The sequence below is a fragment of the Trachinotus anak genome, unplaced genomic scaffold (genome assembly GCF_046630095.1).
Source record: "Trachinotus anak isolate AG129_WGS33_773 ecotype Australia unplaced genomic scaffold, CSIRO_AGI_Tana_v1 ptg000025l, whole genome shotgun sequence".
Taxonomy (NCBI): domain Eukaryota; kingdom Metazoa; phylum Chordata; class Actinopteri; order Carangiformes; family Carangidae; genus Trachinotus; species Trachinotus anak.
In genome coordinates this window covers 2446279-2466138 of record NW_027273876.1, presented here as the reverse complement: position 1 = coordinate 2466138, position 19860 = coordinate 2446279, and the positions used below count along the sequence as shown (strand labels likewise).

The 19860-nt window shown below is 39.2% G+C and overlaps 1 protein-coding gene across 1 annotated transcript; it reads left to right on the top strand.

Moving 5' to 3' along the window:
• The first annotated feature begins 1846 nt into the window (after window positions 1–1846).
• Window positions 1847–19154, top strand: grb7 (growth factor receptor bound protein 7). The gene is made up of 15 exons (XM_071463008.1): window positions 1847–1957; window positions 5973–6147; window positions 7560–7686; window positions 10783–10939; window positions 11043–11164; window positions 12357–12431; window positions 12958–13095; window positions 13229–13339; window positions 14931–15029; window positions 15226–15309; window positions 15542–15658; window positions 16298–16355; window positions 16465–16552; window positions 17024–17117; window positions 17220–19154. The coding sequence occupies exons 2-15, from the start codon at window positions 5978–5980 to the stop codon at window positions 17364–17366; spliced, it is 1587 nt and encodes a 528-aa protein (XP_071319109.1). The 5' UTR covers window positions 1847–1957; window positions 5973–5977; the 3' UTR covers window positions 17367–19154.
• Window positions 19155–19860: the final 706 nt, after the last annotated feature.

The window sequence follows — 19860 nt, the reverse complement described above, 5'->3', positions numbered from 1 at the left end:
AGTGCACCTTTATAACTGTTTCCATGTTTTCAGTGGCTCAGTGTAATTTTGTGGTTCCTAGTTAAAGCAAAAATAAAATTACAAAGTTAATTTATCCTTTTTAATACAGGAAAATTTGAATTTGAATTTGATTTTATTACAGGAAAATATACAAATTCTTGAATCTAATTTATTTAATTATTTGAAAGGGATAGTTCTCAAGAGCAAACTGTAAATTAGATTTAGCCTTAATGTTAATTTTTATCAGTAGAATTAAATGGAATTCAACTATATAGCTTGATGTCATCTTCAGTTCAAACAGCATAATGAACATGCCCATAATAGTATCATATAGTATATCTGTGACAATTTCCTAATACCCAAGGTGACGTCTTCAAATGTCTTTTAAAACATCAAGTTTACAGTGATATAAAACAGAGAAAAGCTACGAATCCTCACAACTGACAAATGTGTGAATGTTTGACCTTAATTAATCAAAATAGTTGCCAAGTAATTTTCAAGTAATCAACTAATTATCAGTGGTAGTAAAATAACAAAGTTTATTTACTTGAATTTTACAATATTTTTGCTGCTTTATACTTTTTACACTTAATATTTTAAAGAAAATATTGTACTTTGTACTCCAGTTGTAGTTACTTACCAAATTAAGATTTTACATTAAAAACATGATGATCTGAAATAAAACCTCTTACAGTATCTACTGTCACATTTCACATGTCTATGAGTTGTCAGACTAATTTCTTCTCTAATCTCTCAGATTGTTTTATTAAATAACTGGTCAAGCCGACGCTTGGGGCTCCTTTTACCTTTGATACCTAAATTATGTTTTGCTGATTATGCTGTGTTTTTACTAAAGTAAACTCTAAAGGCTGCTCTTCCACATGTGAAGGCTCAGAGTGCTTCTTCCACCACCAGTGCTGCAGAATTGTTCAGTCGACACCATTTAACAGTGGTGGATGAAGCACTCTGAGCCTTCACTGAAGCTGAAGCACTAATACCACACACAAATTCCTGCTTTGAAAATGTCAAGGAATTGCTGTTTTGGTAATTAAATAAAATTAGGTTAAATTATGTCGGTATAATCAGGAGAATGTAATGAATATATTCAAAGTAAAAATGCTCCAGAAATATGGAATATGGAATTGGGCATCATTTAAAAAAAAAAAAAGCTTGTTGTGTCCAATCTAATAGCCCAGACATCGAAATTACTAAAAAATAAATCAAAGCAATTAAAATTAATAAAAGGAAAAGCAACAAATTCTCACATTTGAGATGCTGGAACCATTAAGTACTTGGTATTTTTTGCATGAAAGATAAATGAAGAAAATAAATAGTTAATTTTATTATTGTTTCAGCTGCATTAATTTTCTGATTTATGCTTTTGTTTACTCTTCATATGTTGCAGTGCAGCCAAAAGTACAATATTACCATGTGAAATATAGTGAAGTAGAAGTAGAGAGTGGTATGAAAAGAAAATACTAGTGAAGTACATTTACCTCAAGGCTGTACTTAATTATATTCCAGCAATACCAATAAACACTGACTCAGTATGATATAACAACATCTAATTATTCTATTATTAATAATTGTTGCGTTAAAAGCATTTTTTGTGCGTCAGTTGTGGTGTGATTATAAAAAAAAATAAAAATAAAAGGAAACAAAAGTACATGAACCAGGAAGGTATACTCTTTTGAACCTACTGCCCTTTTAAACCCGCACTCAGCTCCAGCAGCCCCAGTGGGAGGAAGAGGGCGGGGCCACGGTGCACACCTGACGGGCAGACTCCTCCCTGCCTCTGCAGGTTCTGCTGCTGGCACTTAGTTGTGCTGGCACGGCATCTTGTTTTGTGTGCCACACATAAGGAAAACACTCACACACACGAAGCTGAGCATCACATCTGGGATGAAGACCATGGTTGACAGCTGAAACCTGCCGAGTGACAAGACACAGTTTACAGGTAGGTTTTCACAGTTTTTTCGGAGATGCTAACAAGCTAGTCCAAACAGGTGCAGGCTGGTTTCAACCGCGAAAATAAAGATCAGACAAATAGATGGAGTTAGCCGATGTCAGCCGAATTTATCACTATATTAGTGCCAACGCCATCAAAGTGTGTTTCCGTCGACAGAGCTTTGTTGAGGACAGGTGAGTTATTTTCTTCAGTTTCTGTATGAGGTTTGGCGCTGTGCCGACATCAGCTTAGATCTCAGGCTTTTAAACCTACCAGGTGTTAGTTTGTAAAGCTGGCCCTCTCCACCTTTAGTTTACAGATATGATAAGAGCCTAAATGTGCCAGAGGAACCACAGTAATTTAACTAGTCTTAACATGTAAGATGTAAGGGCTTAAGGTGGACTTGAGAAATTGTATTCCTTCACACCAGGACACTGTTATTTCAGAGGGCGACCAGCACCCCCTGAGGTGTTGGTAAGTCTGATAAGTGAAGTATTTTCTTCTCTCAGCATGTGTAATACTATGTCTCAGTCTGAACCTTATCACTGGCCTACTTCCAAACTAATGCTACAGTACCACTTTACTGTGGTACTATACAGTCGGCTATATTATTATTATTTAGCAATTATTTTGATAACTTATTATTCATTTAAGTTATTTTTTATATTTTTAAATGGCAAAAAAAGCATTTGTTGTAGTCAGGCAGTGACTGGCTGGTTACTCAATAAAGGCCTTTAATTAAGCAACAGTGTTGCCTCTTTGCAGAGCTTTTCTCTGTTTTATATCATTGCAAACTGAATATCTTTGGGTTTTGAGTGTTGGTCTGACAAAACAAGACTTTTAAAGACGTCGCGTTGGCTTCTTGAAGCTGGAGATGGTCTTTTTTTTTCACTATTTTGTCATTGTAGTTTTAAAGACTGAACAACAAAATCAACAGATTCATCAATAATGAAAATCATCATTAGTTGCAGTGCTGCTTGTTTTTTATTGGTCTCATCTGCTCTTTGCTTGCATTTTGTATTCAGGTGCACTGATGTCAGTGTCATGGCAACTCTTGTCTCCTTTTATACACCTGTGCACCTGCTTACACACAGGTCTTTTAACCTGGATGTTCGACCTGCTGTGCAGAGATTTTAAACCAACCAACTACTGCACACAGAGTTTTTGTGTTTGGGGAAAGATGATGTTATCCATTTGTTCTTGTGTGTGGAGAAGAAAGGAAATATTCAGATGGCCTCTGCCAATCAGCCCTCCCTGCCTCCCCGCCTGATCAAAGCATTGTCTCAGTCTCTCAGCCTGCAGGCTGCCAGCAGTTCTCATCATCACAGGCTGCATAATCTGCATAGCAATAATAATAAACCCCAGCTGCTGGACACTGCGTGGTTTAGAGCTCGATTCAGTGATTTTTAAGTTAACACAGGTCTTGGTATAGACTCACTAAGCTCCTTTGCAGTGGGGTGATACAGCTTAAATATCAAAATATAAAAAGGATATGGATCTGATATTTATTTATATCACAGTGTGGCAGATGCATTAAAAATTGACCATAAAATAGTCAAATAAACTGTTTTGCATCACATGAGCCAAAGCTCGGCACTAAGGCTGAACCATGAATCGAAATATCAAAGTCCCAGTAAGGCCAAATGCAATTCAAGCCAGCTTCAACACAAACTGAACATTTAACCTTCAGGAAGGACGAATCACAGCAGGACTGGTGTATTCTACGGTGGCCCTGAGAGCTCAGCACACTGCAACACATGCAAATAGAGAAAACAAACAAGTTCAGAAAACGTCCTCATCAGTTTGACAACACATGTGATGCAAATACTCACAACACTGCAGAAGTGTTTCCAGGGGACACAAAAAGTGATGAACCCGACTGGGACACACTATTATCATACATGTGTCATGATACATCCATGTGCACTTGTTGTTCAATGCTTTTAACTTCAACAGTCACAAAGCATTTTGTGTCCCCTGGTTTTTGGTTTTTTTTTTCTCTCTTAAATGTTTTCTCATGATTTCCCAGTTTTAACTCTCTCTCTATATTTGTCAAAGCACTTTGAGCTGCATCTTGTGTATGAAAAGTGCTGTATACATTTATTATTCAAGTTTATTAAAGTTATTATGATTATTCTTTCTTCTGTTGTGTTGTGAGAATTTGCATCGCATTGATGAAGATGTTTTCTGAATTAGTTTGTGTTTTGTTTATTTGCATGTGTTTCCTGTAGTTGTGTTGAGCCCTCAGGGCCACCGTAGTATTAGACTGCATTCGTTTTTAGCTTTCTTGTGCATAAGAAACAGATAAACTAATTAGTGTGTTTTGTCTTATGGCCCAAACCTGTGATCACAGTTCAGTCAAGGTGTCATTGACTGAAGTGTCTTTGAGCAAGGCAGTGAACTGCTCAAAAATGGGACAAAAGTAATATAATGCAAAGGTTTTCAAGTACATTTACTTATTTGCTGATGTGAGAAAAACTTTCAACTTAACTTCACAAACAGTTTGAGGTTTTGCCAAGATGAAATGAACATAAATAATAATTTTGTATAATGATAATTTCCTCTGCTAAAGTCACGTGGTACAAAGAGAGCAGGAGCTAACAGAGACAGTACATAATATAATATAATATCTGTATTTCACTACTGGACCTTCATCATTGAGTGCTTGGTGAGTGTTTGAACTGGAGGAAATGTGCTTTATAATCAGATGACACACACAGCAGGTGTTGTCGTGTGTGTGTGTGTGTGTGTGTGTGTGTGTGTGTGTGTGTGTGTGTGTGTGTGTGTGTGTAAGTTTGTATTTTTCTCTGGCTCAGCGCCTCGTGAAGTCTATTTTGAGTAACAAAAGTGTGACTCAACTGTGTGTTTTTAATGTTGTTATTTCGCCATTAAACACAAACACTGACTTCAGCTGCAGATCTAAAAATACCGACAGTGACGTTGAACGTATCAGATACAGAAACTGATTATTTGATAAAACTGAACAAACATTAACAGCTGATATCTGAAACAAGTTTTGAGTCTCGATCAACACATGATTATTTCATCACAGAGCTGCAAAGATTAGTCAGTCAATCAACCAGGAAACTGAACTGGCAGCTGTTTTAGAAATCGTTGTTGATTTGCTGCCATTATTTCTCTTATTTGATAATAACCTGAATATTTGTGCGTGTTAGTCAAACAAAAGAAAACATCTGAAGACGTCTCTTTGGGCATTTTCTCCATTTTCATTTTATATTTTAGAGACACAATCGAGAAAATAATTACTATTTAATTATGTTATTTGTTTTATTATCAATTATAAATTTAAAAAAGCTCAAAAGGCTTATTTTGTCCAACTAATCATCAAAAACTCTAACTGTTTGGAAAAGTAAGAAAAGTGTTTGTGACTTAATAAATTTCACGTGAGAATGAGAATCTTTTATTTATTTAATTACAAATCGTCACACTAGATGACATGATTGATCACGTGTATGATCAGAGATTCCAGTCAGACATAGATTGATTCACACATTTGATCAACATTTGACGTAATGTTCTTCTTTTACAGTTTATTCAGAGGTTTGTTTTCTAAAAAGTTCATTTTATTTGTGTGAAATCGTTACATGTCCAGGGATGATTAACAAGGGACATGACCAACAATCAAATATATTTATGACGATAAAAACAGGGATGGAATGACAGGAAAGTTGTTGTGGGTTTGGTCCTACAGACGTCAGCTACGTATCAGGTTATCGTTGTTATTTTGATCATTGTTTCATTGCCCAGCCCTGTTTGTCCCTGATAAATGCAAAAAAGAAAGAAAAAAATTGATGCAATATTCAATTAAACCTGTTCAAATTGACTATTTTTTTATTTTTAAAACCAAAATCCTCTTATTTATGTGTGTGTGTGTTTACAGTCATCAGTCAGTCAAATAATCCCACAATTTAATCTCTTTTTAAAGCACAGTTTTTCTTGTTTTTAAATGAGCTCTATAAATGAATTGACCTCCCCTGACCTCCGACTCCCTCCCTCCCCTCAGGTATCATGATGGAGGTGGCAGGTCCCTGGACAGAAGTGTTTGAGGGCTCGGAGAGGAAGGCGAAGTCCCGAGGATCGGAGACGCTGCTGGGCAGCTCCACTCTGACTCCGGCTCCTCTGGTCTCTGATTCTCCCTCCATCCGCCGCTCCCAGCCCATCCCTATCTCCTCCCACAGGTAGGACCAACAGGACGGTGCACAAAGGCACTGATGGCGTTACTCACTGTGGGAGGAAGCTGATTAAGTTGCTCAATATGTAGCACACACACACACACACACACACACACACACACATACAGGGGACATGAGTCAACAGAAGTGGTGGATATTGACACAAGTCGGTGACTCAGCCTCAGGCCATAAGTCATCTGATGTTTAAAGAAGACAAAACTGATCCCAGATACTTGAAGACACAAACACTGAAACTGCAGAGTGGGCTGGTCTTTGTTCAGTTATTACAGCCACTGAGTAGAGTTGTGGTTTTATTGTTTTCTTGATAGGCCTGTGGCTACAGCTTCATTATTTAATGGTATTAATGTTTAATATAACGTGGGTAATTACACGTAATTTACCAGAGACAACGGGGTGCCTCCTAATTAATCCAGACTTGTTTTTTCTGATGCTTCGGTAGATTTTCTACTTGAAGTGTAATTACCAAAATTAATAGTAATTTTCTCCCCAGTATGGACTCTGATTGTCTAAATCAGATACAGCTTAAAGGATATGGCTGGTTTTATTCCATTATGCTCCTTATCATCAACAAATCCCATTAAAAGACCAGTGTCAGTCTGTCTCACCGCCCTGTGTGTGAGACTCAGCCCCAAATTTGTTTCTACTGGAAACGAAAAGCTGCAGAAAATTCATATTTTTATATAAACAGTGGATCAGATGATTATGTTTAATGTCAAAGGAGTTGCTTGTATCATCACCTGAATCTGTAGGTGCACATTTTGGTGTCTTATCATTTTTCAGCTCATTGTTTTGGTGCGACTGCATTTAGCAGCTAAAGAACCAGATATTTAGGAGCTGGTGGAGACCAAAAACAGAGAGGGAATATTTGACTTAGGTTAATCAGGTGAACAGAAATACAACTAATTAATGCTAATGTTACTCCATGTCTGCTGGATGTATAAATTGGCAATGGTTTGCTAACACGTTTACAGTAAGAGCTTTACACGGCCATAATGTGTGAAATGTGTTATTTTTAGACAAATAATGGATTATGCAGCTTTAAAAACAGGTCACAAATATATAGTTTCATTTTTTTAAGGCTTTGGTAATTTCCTAAAAGAGCTGGGCACTGTATTTTATAGCAAACGTTACTCAAACATGAAAAAATTGTGCATTTGTTGAGGACTATATTCAGTGGCGGATTAATACACATTTGGCCACACAGGCAAAACTATTGTTGGTTTGTTGGATTTGGTCTTTTAATGTGATTTGTTGGCAATAAGAAAATTATAGAATCTCACCAACTTGTGCTTTAATGGCTCATTATTCCAGATGAACTGTATGAAAAGATGATGATTGTGTCTGTTCTGACCTTGTTGAGCCCTTTTTGATTATTTCAATGATTTTTTCTTTCCCAGGGTGAAAAGAAGGGAAACATTCTGCTCCTCTGTCCCATCCATACCCAACCCCTTTCCTGAGCTGTGCAGCCCCTCGAAGTCTCCAGTGCTCATTAGTTCACTTCCACCGCCGTCAAGTGACAAACATGTAAGTCCTGGTTAGTAAGCAGCTGCTTTAGATTTCTATTGCATCCGAAGAGGTTTGATAAAAATGCGCTGCAGTTTGCACAGACACGTCACTTTGATTCCTCTCATTTCACCTTTGATATTCTGTATTTTTTAGTTCTATATATTTTAGGTTTTAGTGACCAAAACCAACCATGAATTGACACTAATATAGTTCCCAACAAATGCACAGTTTCCTCCTGTTTGGGTAACATTTGCCAAAAACTGCAGAGCTCAGCTGTTAAACTGTACATTCACGAGCTGTTTTACATCTTCAGTTTGAATCGGCTGTGAGAGCCACAGACAAGGCAGAGAAGTTGGAGTGTTACACATTTCTGGCCTCATGGGATTTGCTGATGTGAGAAAAATACAGAGCAACTCCAGCTTTATCCCTTAAGAAGTATTTGTTTGGACAAACGAGAGCATCTACTGTGTTAATCCCATCACACCTGCCCAGATATCCAGGGTCTGACAGGTGGCATCAGCAAGTGGATCCTCTCAATGTGTCTCAACCTGTTTGCTAATGCTGTAGGTGAAGGCTGCTTGTGATTGTGTGTGACAGGTGAGCTGTGTTGCCATGTCTGCGCTGCCTTATTTTGACTCCAAAACACTGTCAGAGTAAACATGTCTGCCATCACAGCAGCACGGCACTGTGCCACCCCCCACCCTCAAACCCCCCCCCCCCAGTGAACAAGTGACACTTTTTATCATAGTTTATTATCTGTTTTTTAACATTGTTGTTATTATTATTATTATTATTAGCACATCTGGACAGCTGTGTCAGCAGGAGGAAAACAAAAGCCCAACAACATCATAGTCACTGTTTATTTGAAGGAAGAAAACATACTCTATATGGTCAAAAGTATGTGGACACCCGTGTCATACTGCATACTGCAGTTAGCTTTAAAATGATTGTGTCCTTACAATATATAGTCAGTAGTATGTCCACATACTTTTGGCCATGTGTTGTATCTTATTACGTCGAGTCTTTTCCATGAAGCCTTAGTAAAGATTGAACAGTTCACACTCTTTCACTGTAGTGGTTGTGTTCGCTCTGTGTTAATTGTAGCTCTGTGTGCGCTGCTGCCACACACACACTAACATAAAGGTGTGTGTAGGTCATCAGGCACTGGGAACTACAAAACCAGTTCTGTATGGATACTAGATTAAATATAATTTACTGCATGAAACCAGAAGCTCCGTTTCGATTGCGTAGAGATGATGTGTGGGGGAATTTTTCAGTGTCTGATCTAATCTCCATTGTTGTCACGCTCTGTTAGTTTTGTGTCCTGAGCACAGAAACTGAATTTGTTCTGAGTAAAGAGAAACAGCTTCTCCTCTGCCTCCCCTGCTCTTTAATAACAACCACTCACGAGTCAAAGTGGACTGACCGGATATTGAACTGTGGGGTTTCCACTGAAAGAATGTCCCTCCCCCACGAGTGTTCCTGGCTCATACTTACCACTTACTTGTTCCGACTGACGCCGGCACTCGCCCGACCAGTCAGGGCTTGCTGATTGACAGCCGCAGGTTTCTGGTCGGGCAGGTTTGTTTTCTTTAGGCTTGAAACGTGCTGCTGGATCCAGACAGCGTGTCAGACGGCAGCACGCTCTGAGAAACGTCCTGACCCCTGGATAACCTGAACCCAGTTCATACAGGAAACTCCAGCAAGATGTAGGAAGGATGGTTTCTTTCTTTCACCAGGCAGCTCAAGACATGGACAACTAGACATGAACCCTGTGTTGAAATGTCAGTTCATCTTCAAAGAAAAAAACAGATGAGATAAAGAAGAAACACGTCTCGCCCCTATGTCGGTTTAAAATTAGGAGGAATTTGAAAGGGCTTCTCTTTAAGTGTCAGGGCCTATTAAATGAAGTGTGGCAGTGTTTGCACTGCAGCACAGCTGACAGGTTCTTGGCTTCACATTTTGGCTTCTTGTTTTGAACATACCAGTGTTGATACAACGCCAGAAGCAGCTGTGAGATGGCTGTTGTGTCTTCAGTCAGATTACACAACTTTTCAAACAAATATGTTTAAGATTTAGTAAATTCATCGACATATGAACAGGGTCTCACGCCCACTCCACTACATTTATCTGAATTTATCATATCAGATTTTACATATAAAACCTGTGACCAGTTTGTGTGACACATTGTTAAAGATTAAACTGCCTCTTAATCAGATACAGTATTCAAATGTACATGTTAATGTATCAGAAACAATCATCAAATATTCCCAGTCCCAGGCCCAAAGGTAATCAAAAGCCAAATTGGACATGGATCAATTATATTTTTATCAATTATCAATTAATCTGCAACTGTATAGATAATCAAATAATTGTTTTAAATGTTTGCTGTTTCCAGCTTCTCAAATATGAGGATTTGATGCTTTTCTTTGTCATATGTGACAGTAAAGGGAATATATTGGGGTTTTTGACTGTTGGTCAGAAAAAAGACGACGTCAGCTCAGGCTGTGGGAAGTGATTACGGGAATTTTTCACTATTTTCATACATTTTAAAGATAAAATAGTTAATAGAGAAAATAATTCACACATAAATTGATGATATAAAAACAATCACTACTTGCAGCCTAAATAATTTTATATGTTAATGATTTAATTGTCCTTTTTAATTACTTACTTTTGCATTTGAGCTCTTAATTTGAAAATTTGTGTTTTTCTATTTCACAATTTTAAATTTCACAATGTCACTTCAGTTCTGAATTTCATTCTTCAGATTCAAATTTTATTTTTTTATTTTAGCATTTAATTATGGCCAGATTATCCTAAATTAAATTAATTGTGTACTAAAGTACTTAAATTATAATTTTAGTACTTTAGTACACAATTTTTTATTTTTTCAATTTTCCTTTTCATTTACTACAGACATGTCAAAAATTTACTGAAGTGCAGTGCTTGAGTAAAACACTGATATGATTTATTACATAATATACATTAACACACTGACAGGGGCCATTTTTCTGCAGGGAGAACTGCGTTTGACATTTTCAAAACATTTCTCTGATAATTCATCTCCATTAGATCTAAATTCTCCCTCCTCCTCTCTGGTCCTCCCATCAGCTGATAAAGGTGTACGGGCAGGACAGCCACAGCAGGTCGGTGTGGGTTTCTCGCAGAGCTACAGCCAGAGACGTGTGTCACATGTTGGTCCAGACGGCTCACTGCAGTGACCAGGAGAACTGGGCCCTCCTGGAGCTGCATCCCACCCTGGGCCTGGGTAAGCCTGAATTTAAAGAAGCACCAAGTAAAAAACTGGAACTGGAACCGTGAAACGACAGATTTAAGATCTGGTTTTCACACATGTTCTCCTGTCTCCTCAGAGAGGTGTCTGGAGGACCACGAGGTTGTGCTGGAGGTTCAGGCGACCTGGTCTCTGAAGGGTGACACGAGGCTCGTTTTCTGCAAAAACTACGCCAAGTATGAGTTCTTCAGGAAGCCAGTGGTACGCAGCCTGCAGTGTGTAACACCCCTCCACCTGTAAACTCCCAAAATACCACACAACAGTGAGGCCTCAGATAAATGTCCCTCCTTTCCTTTTATATAACAGAACACCTCAAGCCAGGGACAAGGAGGATTTTCAGGCTCTTTATTAAACATGTTGGTACAGTAGATGTTGACAGAGCCTGACGTCACGGTGGTTACTGATCCTGGATGACTGGCAGATTGCGTGCTGGTGCAGACACGCTGATTTAATGCCTCAGCTATTTCATTACATCGGATCTGCTCTGTCGCCTGTGCTGTTAAACAAAGGCGACAGTTCACTGAAAACTGGTTTTGCTGAACCTCCCACCGGCACATCCCTCCACGGTGCCTCTGTAAAGTTTGCCCACACTGCCTCCACAAGGCGCAGACGTGAATTTGATCGAGGATTTACTACATTAGTCTCATGAAGTGAGGTTTCAGCTTCCAGCAGGTTTTATGTGAGAAGTGCGAACAGGATATTGAACTGCTGATTATTTTCAAGAGTAATCACTTGTTTATTGATGTCAAAAATAGTAAGAAAAAAAGTCAATTTACAACTTATTAGAGCTTGAAGTGATGAAGTGATGTTTTGTTTGACTAAGAGTCATAATGATGATAATCAGTTTACAATCATTTAAAACAGAGAAAAGCAACAAACTCTTTTATCTGTCAGAAAACAGTCTGACCTGAAAATAATCAGCATTTCCATTTCCTGTTTGCACCACTCACATAAAACCTGAGTCTAATGTAGTAAATCCTTGATCAAATTTACATTTGAGCCTTGTGGAGGCAGTGTGGGCAAACTTTACAGTCTGACAGACTGGCCTGTTGTTACCAGAGCTCCAGAGAGAAGCCTGAGAGAGGAGATGTAAAACTACACTGAGACGGTTTTTGGTTCTTTAAAAACCACAAATATATCTTCCGATGGAGATCAACACTTCAAATATGGGAAATGTATAAAATATGGACCTATAAGGCTTTGTCTGAATAATTATGTTATTATTTTGCCTCTTAAACAAAGGAGCAGGATTCCTGCTTGTTATATTCTATGTTATATTGTAGTCGAGATAATCACAGTCCAGCAGAGTCGTACAGCGCAGGCAGCAGCAGAAGCAGCTTCTTTGTCTTGTAAATGAGTCTTCTCCTGTTCAATGCTCTCCTTCCTCTCTCAGCTCTTCTTCCCAGAGAGCATGATCTCCGACAGCGCAGATGTCAGCAAGGGGATGACATCATCAGAGCTCATTCAGGTAAACCAGGTGAAATCAGGAGCTCAATCACACCCATTCAGCATCACAGGGAGTCATGAGTAGACCTGGGAGCTTCAGGCTTGATGATGTTTATTCAAAGTAACAGATGCTGTAAATGCACTTTTTTTGTTTATTTTACTGAATTACTTAAGTTTTGAAAAATGTGTGAAATGTGAAAGATGTGTGTTGTTTCTGTTTGAAAAATGAATCAGCAGTCAAGCGATTCATTTTCTGTTGATCGACTAATTCATCAATCCTCTAAGTGCTTCAGCACTAGATCTGTTCAGGCAGTTTTTTTTAGGTCCCCTCATCGACAAAATTTGCAGCAAAAGAGGCTTAAGTGTGGTTGACTGTTTATGCACCAAATAAAATATTGAAACTGCAGAGAGGTTGTGTTGTAAATGGTCTGATGTCTCTTTTCCCCTTGTTACAGCCTCAAGGTCGTAACACACCTGTTTTCTTTAAATATTCAAAATAATCAAATAAATTAACAGATTATTTTTGGATATATTTGTGCCCTTCACAGAACCTGCTGAGGTCCGGGACGTGTCCGGAGATCCAGGGTTTCCTGCAGGTGAAAGAACCCAGTCGTAAGGCCTGGAAGAAGGTCTACTTCTTCCTGCGGCGCTCCGGACTCTACTGCTCCACCAAGGGCTCCTCCAAGGTCAGCAAATCAAGTCCTCTTCAGTATGTGGCCTGTAACTGAGTTTGACAGCATGCGTGTCATAAAACAGAACCGAGGAGGACACCTGCACACTGTCTCCCTCTGAACATGTCTTTCTGTGTTTCTGCTCCAGGAGCCTCGGCACCTGCAGTATGTGGCTGATCTGGAGGATTTGAACGTGTACACTGTGGTGAACAGCCGTAAACTGTACGGAGCGCCTGCAGACTTCACTTTCTGCATCAAGGTAACCACTTCCTCAGAGCTGACACTCGACAGGATGAGACAGAGAAATGTTCTGAAACCAGACAGAACATTGTGTCGGGAACAGTTAGAGAACTGTGTGTCTACAAGTTAGAGCAAACCCCCCCCCCCCCCCCCCCCCCCCCCCCCCCCACCCCACCCCCCCTCCATGTAGCATTCATGTCATTCTTGTGATTGTGGGTTATTGAGAAAGTATCATTCACACCTCAACAGCAGAGTCTAAAGAGTTAATTCTCCTCAGCCTGTGGAGAAACGACTCTCGGTTCTGCATCACTGACAGTGATTGAGGAACTCAGACTTCTCTAACTCGGGGGAACATACAGTAATATCATACTTACCAGTAATTTGCTGCGCAGTAGATTTATGTCACAGTCATGCTTCGAGCAGAAAATCACATTAGCAATTGTCACTCTGTCTGGAAGACCTCCGTTTCTAATTTGTATGTCATTATAGCTCCTCTGGGTGACGATAAACTCAGAGAGTCATTTTCATATAACACCTGATATAATCACAGCCGCTACAGAGAGAGCAAAGGTAAAAAAAAAAAAAAAAGTGTCGTTTTTTACCATAAAATCTATAAATGTTGTTTATCTGTGTCACATTTTCAAAAATGTCCAAATAAAAGGGACCAGTGTTAAAACTGCTTTAATACGTTCTTGCTGTCACTGTATTACTGACATATTCTTTTTCCTCTGTTATTGTGATGTGTTAGCAAACAGATGCTTATTTACACAGCCAGCAGAGACAGTGAAGCATTATCATTCATTTAAAGTGGGGTTTGTGTCCACTTCAGTGCGCCCTCTCTTTTAGCTCTGAGTTTGGTCTCCACCAGCTCCTCTACAGCTGCTAAACGCTCCACTGTGTTCACCAGCTGCTCTCTGACTGTGTCTGATGCTGAGCAGGAAGTGGACAGTGACAGTTGCTGGAAATCGATTAATTAGAGCATTTTTTAATTACAGTCAGAAAACCAAAACAGAGAGCTGAAAGAGGCTAAAAAGCTGTGTAGAGCTGAGGGGAACTGCAGGGTTTGGGTGATGATTTTTCTGGTTGATTACTTTTTACATTCAACATTTAATCAGTTAATTAACTGTTAATTTAGTGCAGCTTTAATGTTTCCATTGTGATAAGAAGTGGATCCCTCACCACTACTATCATGACAGGGACTATTTCCAGTTAAAGTCCTGTGGACAAACAGATGTCACTCACCAGAACTCAGGAATCCATTTCCTTATATTTAAAATCCAGGATTGTTGCATGCAGGGTTTACTTGTCTGCAGTTTTCTTCTTCACTGCCTTTGCTGATGCATTTCTGCATTTCTTGGTGCGTTACCACCACAGAGATCAGTGGAAGTGTGTGAACCCAGTGGCAGGAATGTGTATTGTGTATATTGTGTATTATGCTCATGTGGGTGTACGCAATGTATAAATCATTGATCCACACTTTAAAAAATGGCCCCATAGCAAAAACTCCACAGGATAAATTTGAGAAATGTACTTTCTGGAAAGGCGAGCTCTCAAACTAACCATGTAACTTTGTATTTTGTGTGTGTGTGTGTGTGTGTGTGTTTGCACAGCCGTCCCGAAAACCTGTCCGAGCCCAGGACCTGAAGATCCTGTGTGCTGAGAACGAGCAGACACGAACTTGTTGGACATCGGCTTTCAGATTGTTCAAGGTTTCACATCAACATTAGAATCCTCCTCACACTGTGTTTCCACATCTGTATTTGACAATTAAAGCTGATTTCATCCTCCAAATGTTACTTTATTGTTGGCAAAATTTTAAAAATAGGATCTTATTTATCCTCTTGTGCAAAAGCAGACAGTAAAATCCACGGATATTTGACGTTGTGTGTGTTTGTGTGTGGTCAGTATGGGAAGCAGCTTCAGTGTAACTACCAGTTGTCCAAGTCAGCCCCACACAGCCTGGAAGGAACCAACCTCACAGATGGCAAAGTGAGCTCATCAGACACAGCACTTCATGCAATGTAGAGGAGGAGTCTGGGAAATCATCTCTGCAGTGTCATCTCACATCAATGTTGTTATACATGTTGTTGTTTTTTTTTAACTGTGTGTGTGTGTGTGTGTGTGTGTGTGTGTGTGTGTGTGTGTGTGTGTGTGTGTGTGTGTGTGTGTGCGCGTGTGTGCGCGTGTGTGCGCGCATGTGTGTGCGCGTGTGTGTGCGCAGTCAAAGTCGGAGGCCAGCCTGGTGGCCATGGACTTCTCAGGGAAGGCCGGAGGACGGGTCATCCAGAATCCAACAGAGGCCCAGAACGCTGAGAGGGAGGAGGGACAAGCCTGGAGGGTGAGGATGGAGGGAGGGGGGCAATAAAAAGAGAGATAAAGAGGTTTAGTTTATGGACTAACGAGCAAAAGCACGTAATTAATGATGGAGACGGCCTTCAGACTGACTGAGATTCAACTCATCGGTTTCACAGTTATCTGAGACATCAATCTGTTATTAACATAGCTGGAATTATTAAAACAACACGAAAAAATCTTAGGGGAGAAAAGGAAAATAATAAAGGAAAACTAGACCGAGAGAGAGAGGATATTAAAAAACTCAAATAAACAAATGATGTATGCCTGAAGGCAGAGTTTTTAAATTGTTAAAAATGGTATGAAGGATTGCTTTGTAGGAAGAAAAACTCATCTAATGAGGCTTTCAGAGAAAAGTAGATTTATTTCTAATGTAATGAAAAAGACCTTGAAGCCACTCAGCAGAAGCAGAAGAAACAGAGTCCAATTCAACGACTTGTTGATGTAAGAGCTGTTAAGTCTCTGTCTTAACAAACACAAATTGTGTTATTTCCGAGAGGGACGATGGCCAAATCCAAAATCAGAGCCAAGCTGTAATAAACTGGTCTTATTCTTTAAGGAGGGAAAACACAGTGATGTAAAAAGCTTTTAAAAATGTCTGATCTCGTGACCTTTCTCTGTTCAGAGGAGAGAAGCCCTGAGGTGCAGTCTGCCCAACCTGAGCTCCGGTGCGAGACCTTCCTGTAAGTCCACGTGAGGCGAGACGAGACGGGATGCTGCTTCTGTACAAATCACACTGTGCTTCCTGACTTTCTCACACTCCTGCGTTTCTCTCTGCGTGTTTGTTTGTAGCCATCCACAAGACGCAGCCGTGGTTTCATGGTGGCGTGTCCAGGAGAGACGCACAGAGGCTGATAGAGAAGCAGGGGTTGGTGGACGGGTGAGTAGAGGAGTACAGACCCCGTACACCCAGCTGCAGGCAGCATCTTAAGGAGCTGCATCCTTATTGGACGATTCTGCATCTTATGATTTATATCCAGTGTCAGTGTTCAGTGCAGAAGTTGTGTGTCCTTTGTGCAGCGAGGCGGAAAGTGAGAGTGTGGAGGTCGGGGCGATGGTTCGACTTTAGGGCAGGAAACCAGAGTTTTTCCTGTCATTTGGCATTCTTACTTGGAGAAAAAATGACTAATCCCTAATCAAATTAGCTGACAATTAATTTCCAGTCGATCATTAATTGATTAATGCACCAACACAGCTGCTAAACCAAGTTTAGCTCATTATTCTGGGATTAGACTCTGTGCAGTGCATTCATTTTTTTTTTCCATGTGCAGATGTACTGTGAGGAGAGGATGTTCAATGTAGCTGTGTGTGGGTGTGTGTGTGTGTGTGTGTGTGTGTGTGTGTGTGGCAGGATGTTCCTGATTCGTGAGAGTCAGCAGCATGCTCAGTGCTTTGTCCTGTCGCTGTGTTACCAGCTGAAGACCAAACACTACCTGGTGATCCCTGTGAGTTCCCCTCGTTCTCTCAAACCTCAGTCCTGCAGGAAATAAACATCCTGTGTCTGATGCAGCAGCTAACTGTGATTGTCCTCCTCCTCCTCTCTGCAGTGTGAGGACGGAGGCAGGAAGTACTTCACCATGGATGATGGCCTGACTCTCTTCATAGACCTCCTGCAGCTGGTGGAGTTCCATCAAATCAACAAGGGCATCCTCCCCGTCTGCCTCAAACACCCGTGTGTCTGTGTAGCGCTGTAAACCCCTGGTTCCTTTACACTTTACAGCCTGCGTGACCTCTGCTCTTCAGTGTAACCTCTCCTCCTGGACCTGGATCAGCCATCCAGACCTTTAATTCAAGTATAAAGTGTCGGCCTCAGTGTAAGTTATCAGATTGTGCTGATATCTATTAAGCACAGTTGATAAAGAGCAATTACACAACTGCATTTTCTCACCACATAAGTGCCAGAGCCGTGCAAAGGTGTCTGAGTGATAATCTTATCGGGGTTGCACGACTCATGCACTCATGGGTAGTTCGACCCAGACATGAAGCACATCGTCCGCCCCTCCTCTCTTTAATATTTTTAATTATTTTCCACTCACACATGAGGTGCCAGACAGTAGTTGGTTTTTATTTTTAATTAATGAGCTGTAGTCCCCGTGGAGGCGGCTTAATGAGCGACAATGGACACACATTTTTAGAGCTTTGGGGATTTGATTCAGATCCACGCAGCCGTGTTGAGAGGTTCAGGACGTGCACTTGTAATGAGGGGCAGCAGGAGGAAGAGGCCTGAGTGTTGCTGCAGTTGATTGTTGCTGTTCACTGAGGATTGCGATCATTAGAGGGCGCTCTGAGTCAAAGCTCAAAAGAGGAATTTATGGGATTTTTTTGTCAGCTGTGTGATGTGAGCAGGAACATGTGTGTTTTGATATTAATATTGAAGAGAATAGTGATATTATAATCATGAAAATGCCCCCAGGTTGCAGTCATGTAGCATGTAAATCCTCACTCCTCTGATTGTGTGGTGTATTAACTTCTTATTGTGCCTTAGAAATAATCTCATAGTATATTTTAATTAGAACAAACTCTGTCAATGCTGTATTTGCACAACAATGGTGAAGGGAAACTGCATTGTCTTGTCTGGATGTTTAAACAACCAAATATCTGATATTAACAAGCTTTATGAGGTATTCTGAAAACTTTTCTTTTGAGTGCAAAAATTCAAAAATGTTAACTCTAGGCACTTAGGGGGCAAACTAGCTCCTGAAGAAGACCCTCGGAGGTGAAAGCTCTGGAAGAAGCTACTGTAGTAAGTGGCGCTCAAGTTAAGACTTTTTGGTAAAGCTTTATTTTACAGGTTTGTTATTTTGGAAAATTATTTTCTACAAAGTTTCCCATAAGAAATATAAATGTAATTTCTAATGTAACTAATTATTGGGAACATAGCGACGTTGCTGGTGTAAATTTTAGGTCTTTTAGTTGGACAACAGCAGGCGAGCTGAACATCTAGAAATGTGAAATTTGTTTACAGACACATGTACAATATACTAAATTGTATTTAGATTTTATTTTATATTATAGAATAAAATCTCCCATTGAAGGAATAATGAATTAACATTTACTTGTGTTTACATTAAGCAGTTCTTAAAAAATAATTCCTGTAATTAAAACCAAATTACAAAGTTATTTCCCATAACTTCTTTGAAATTACTGAAAAAGTTACAGACCTGTAAAATAAAGCGTTTCTGATCTTTTTGTTATTGGTGGGTGTATAAATGTGTTTTTTTGTTTATTTGTTTTTGTTTTTTTACCTTAAACGTTTTGCACTTATTGTTTGCATTTTATCATGAAGATCCATTGCATATATACAAATACTGTCGTTACTCAGTCAGTCCAAAAGGCCAGTTTACTCTTTTCACACATTTCTTTTGTTTTATATCAAATTTGGGTTTGTTAGTTTTATGTATTATTAATGTTTTGTGCCAGTTTCAGACCTGTTTTATATGTTGAATAAATTTCATATTAAACATATTTTCTTAAAATTAAAATCAGTCTTGTATAGTTACTAAGACATGTTGTGGTAAAAACAGTAGCAATTAAAGCAAAAGTATTTGTTCTGCAGCAAAATGACTCCTATAAATGTGCTGTCATTATAATATTCTAATATTGTATTTCCTTAGTGATGCATTAACATGTAAACTGTATGTTCATGGTGATTCTGGTTTAAACACATTTCTGAGGGAAATATTGTTCTTTTTAGTGCTAAGTAATATGTCTTAAATACAAAATTATGACAATTAATCAGACATTATTTAACTGAATCTGTAGTACATTTTTCATGCTATTAAGAACACTTCTTTTGACTCGGGTGGGTAAAAAATACAGAGGTAATATTTAAATTTTTATGGAGTGATGGACAAAGTATTCAGATATTTTACTAAAGTAGCAGTATCCATAAACAAAAAAATACTCAAAGATACTTAAAGTGCCAAATACAAATACTAGTTATACAAGATGTTAATTAAAATGCATGATAACCTTCGAAATTCCAATGTTAAAGATAAAAAATAGATTCACAAACTTTTTGGCTTGTGACCTGTTACTGCAGTGTCTCATCTAAATTAGTTAAAACTAGCTCCACTTCAAGCAGCTACAATCTGATAATACAGTACATTATAATAAATCACCCACAGGACTCAGCACTTTTACTTTTGATACTTTAATTATGTCTCAATAAATGACACTTTTACTTAA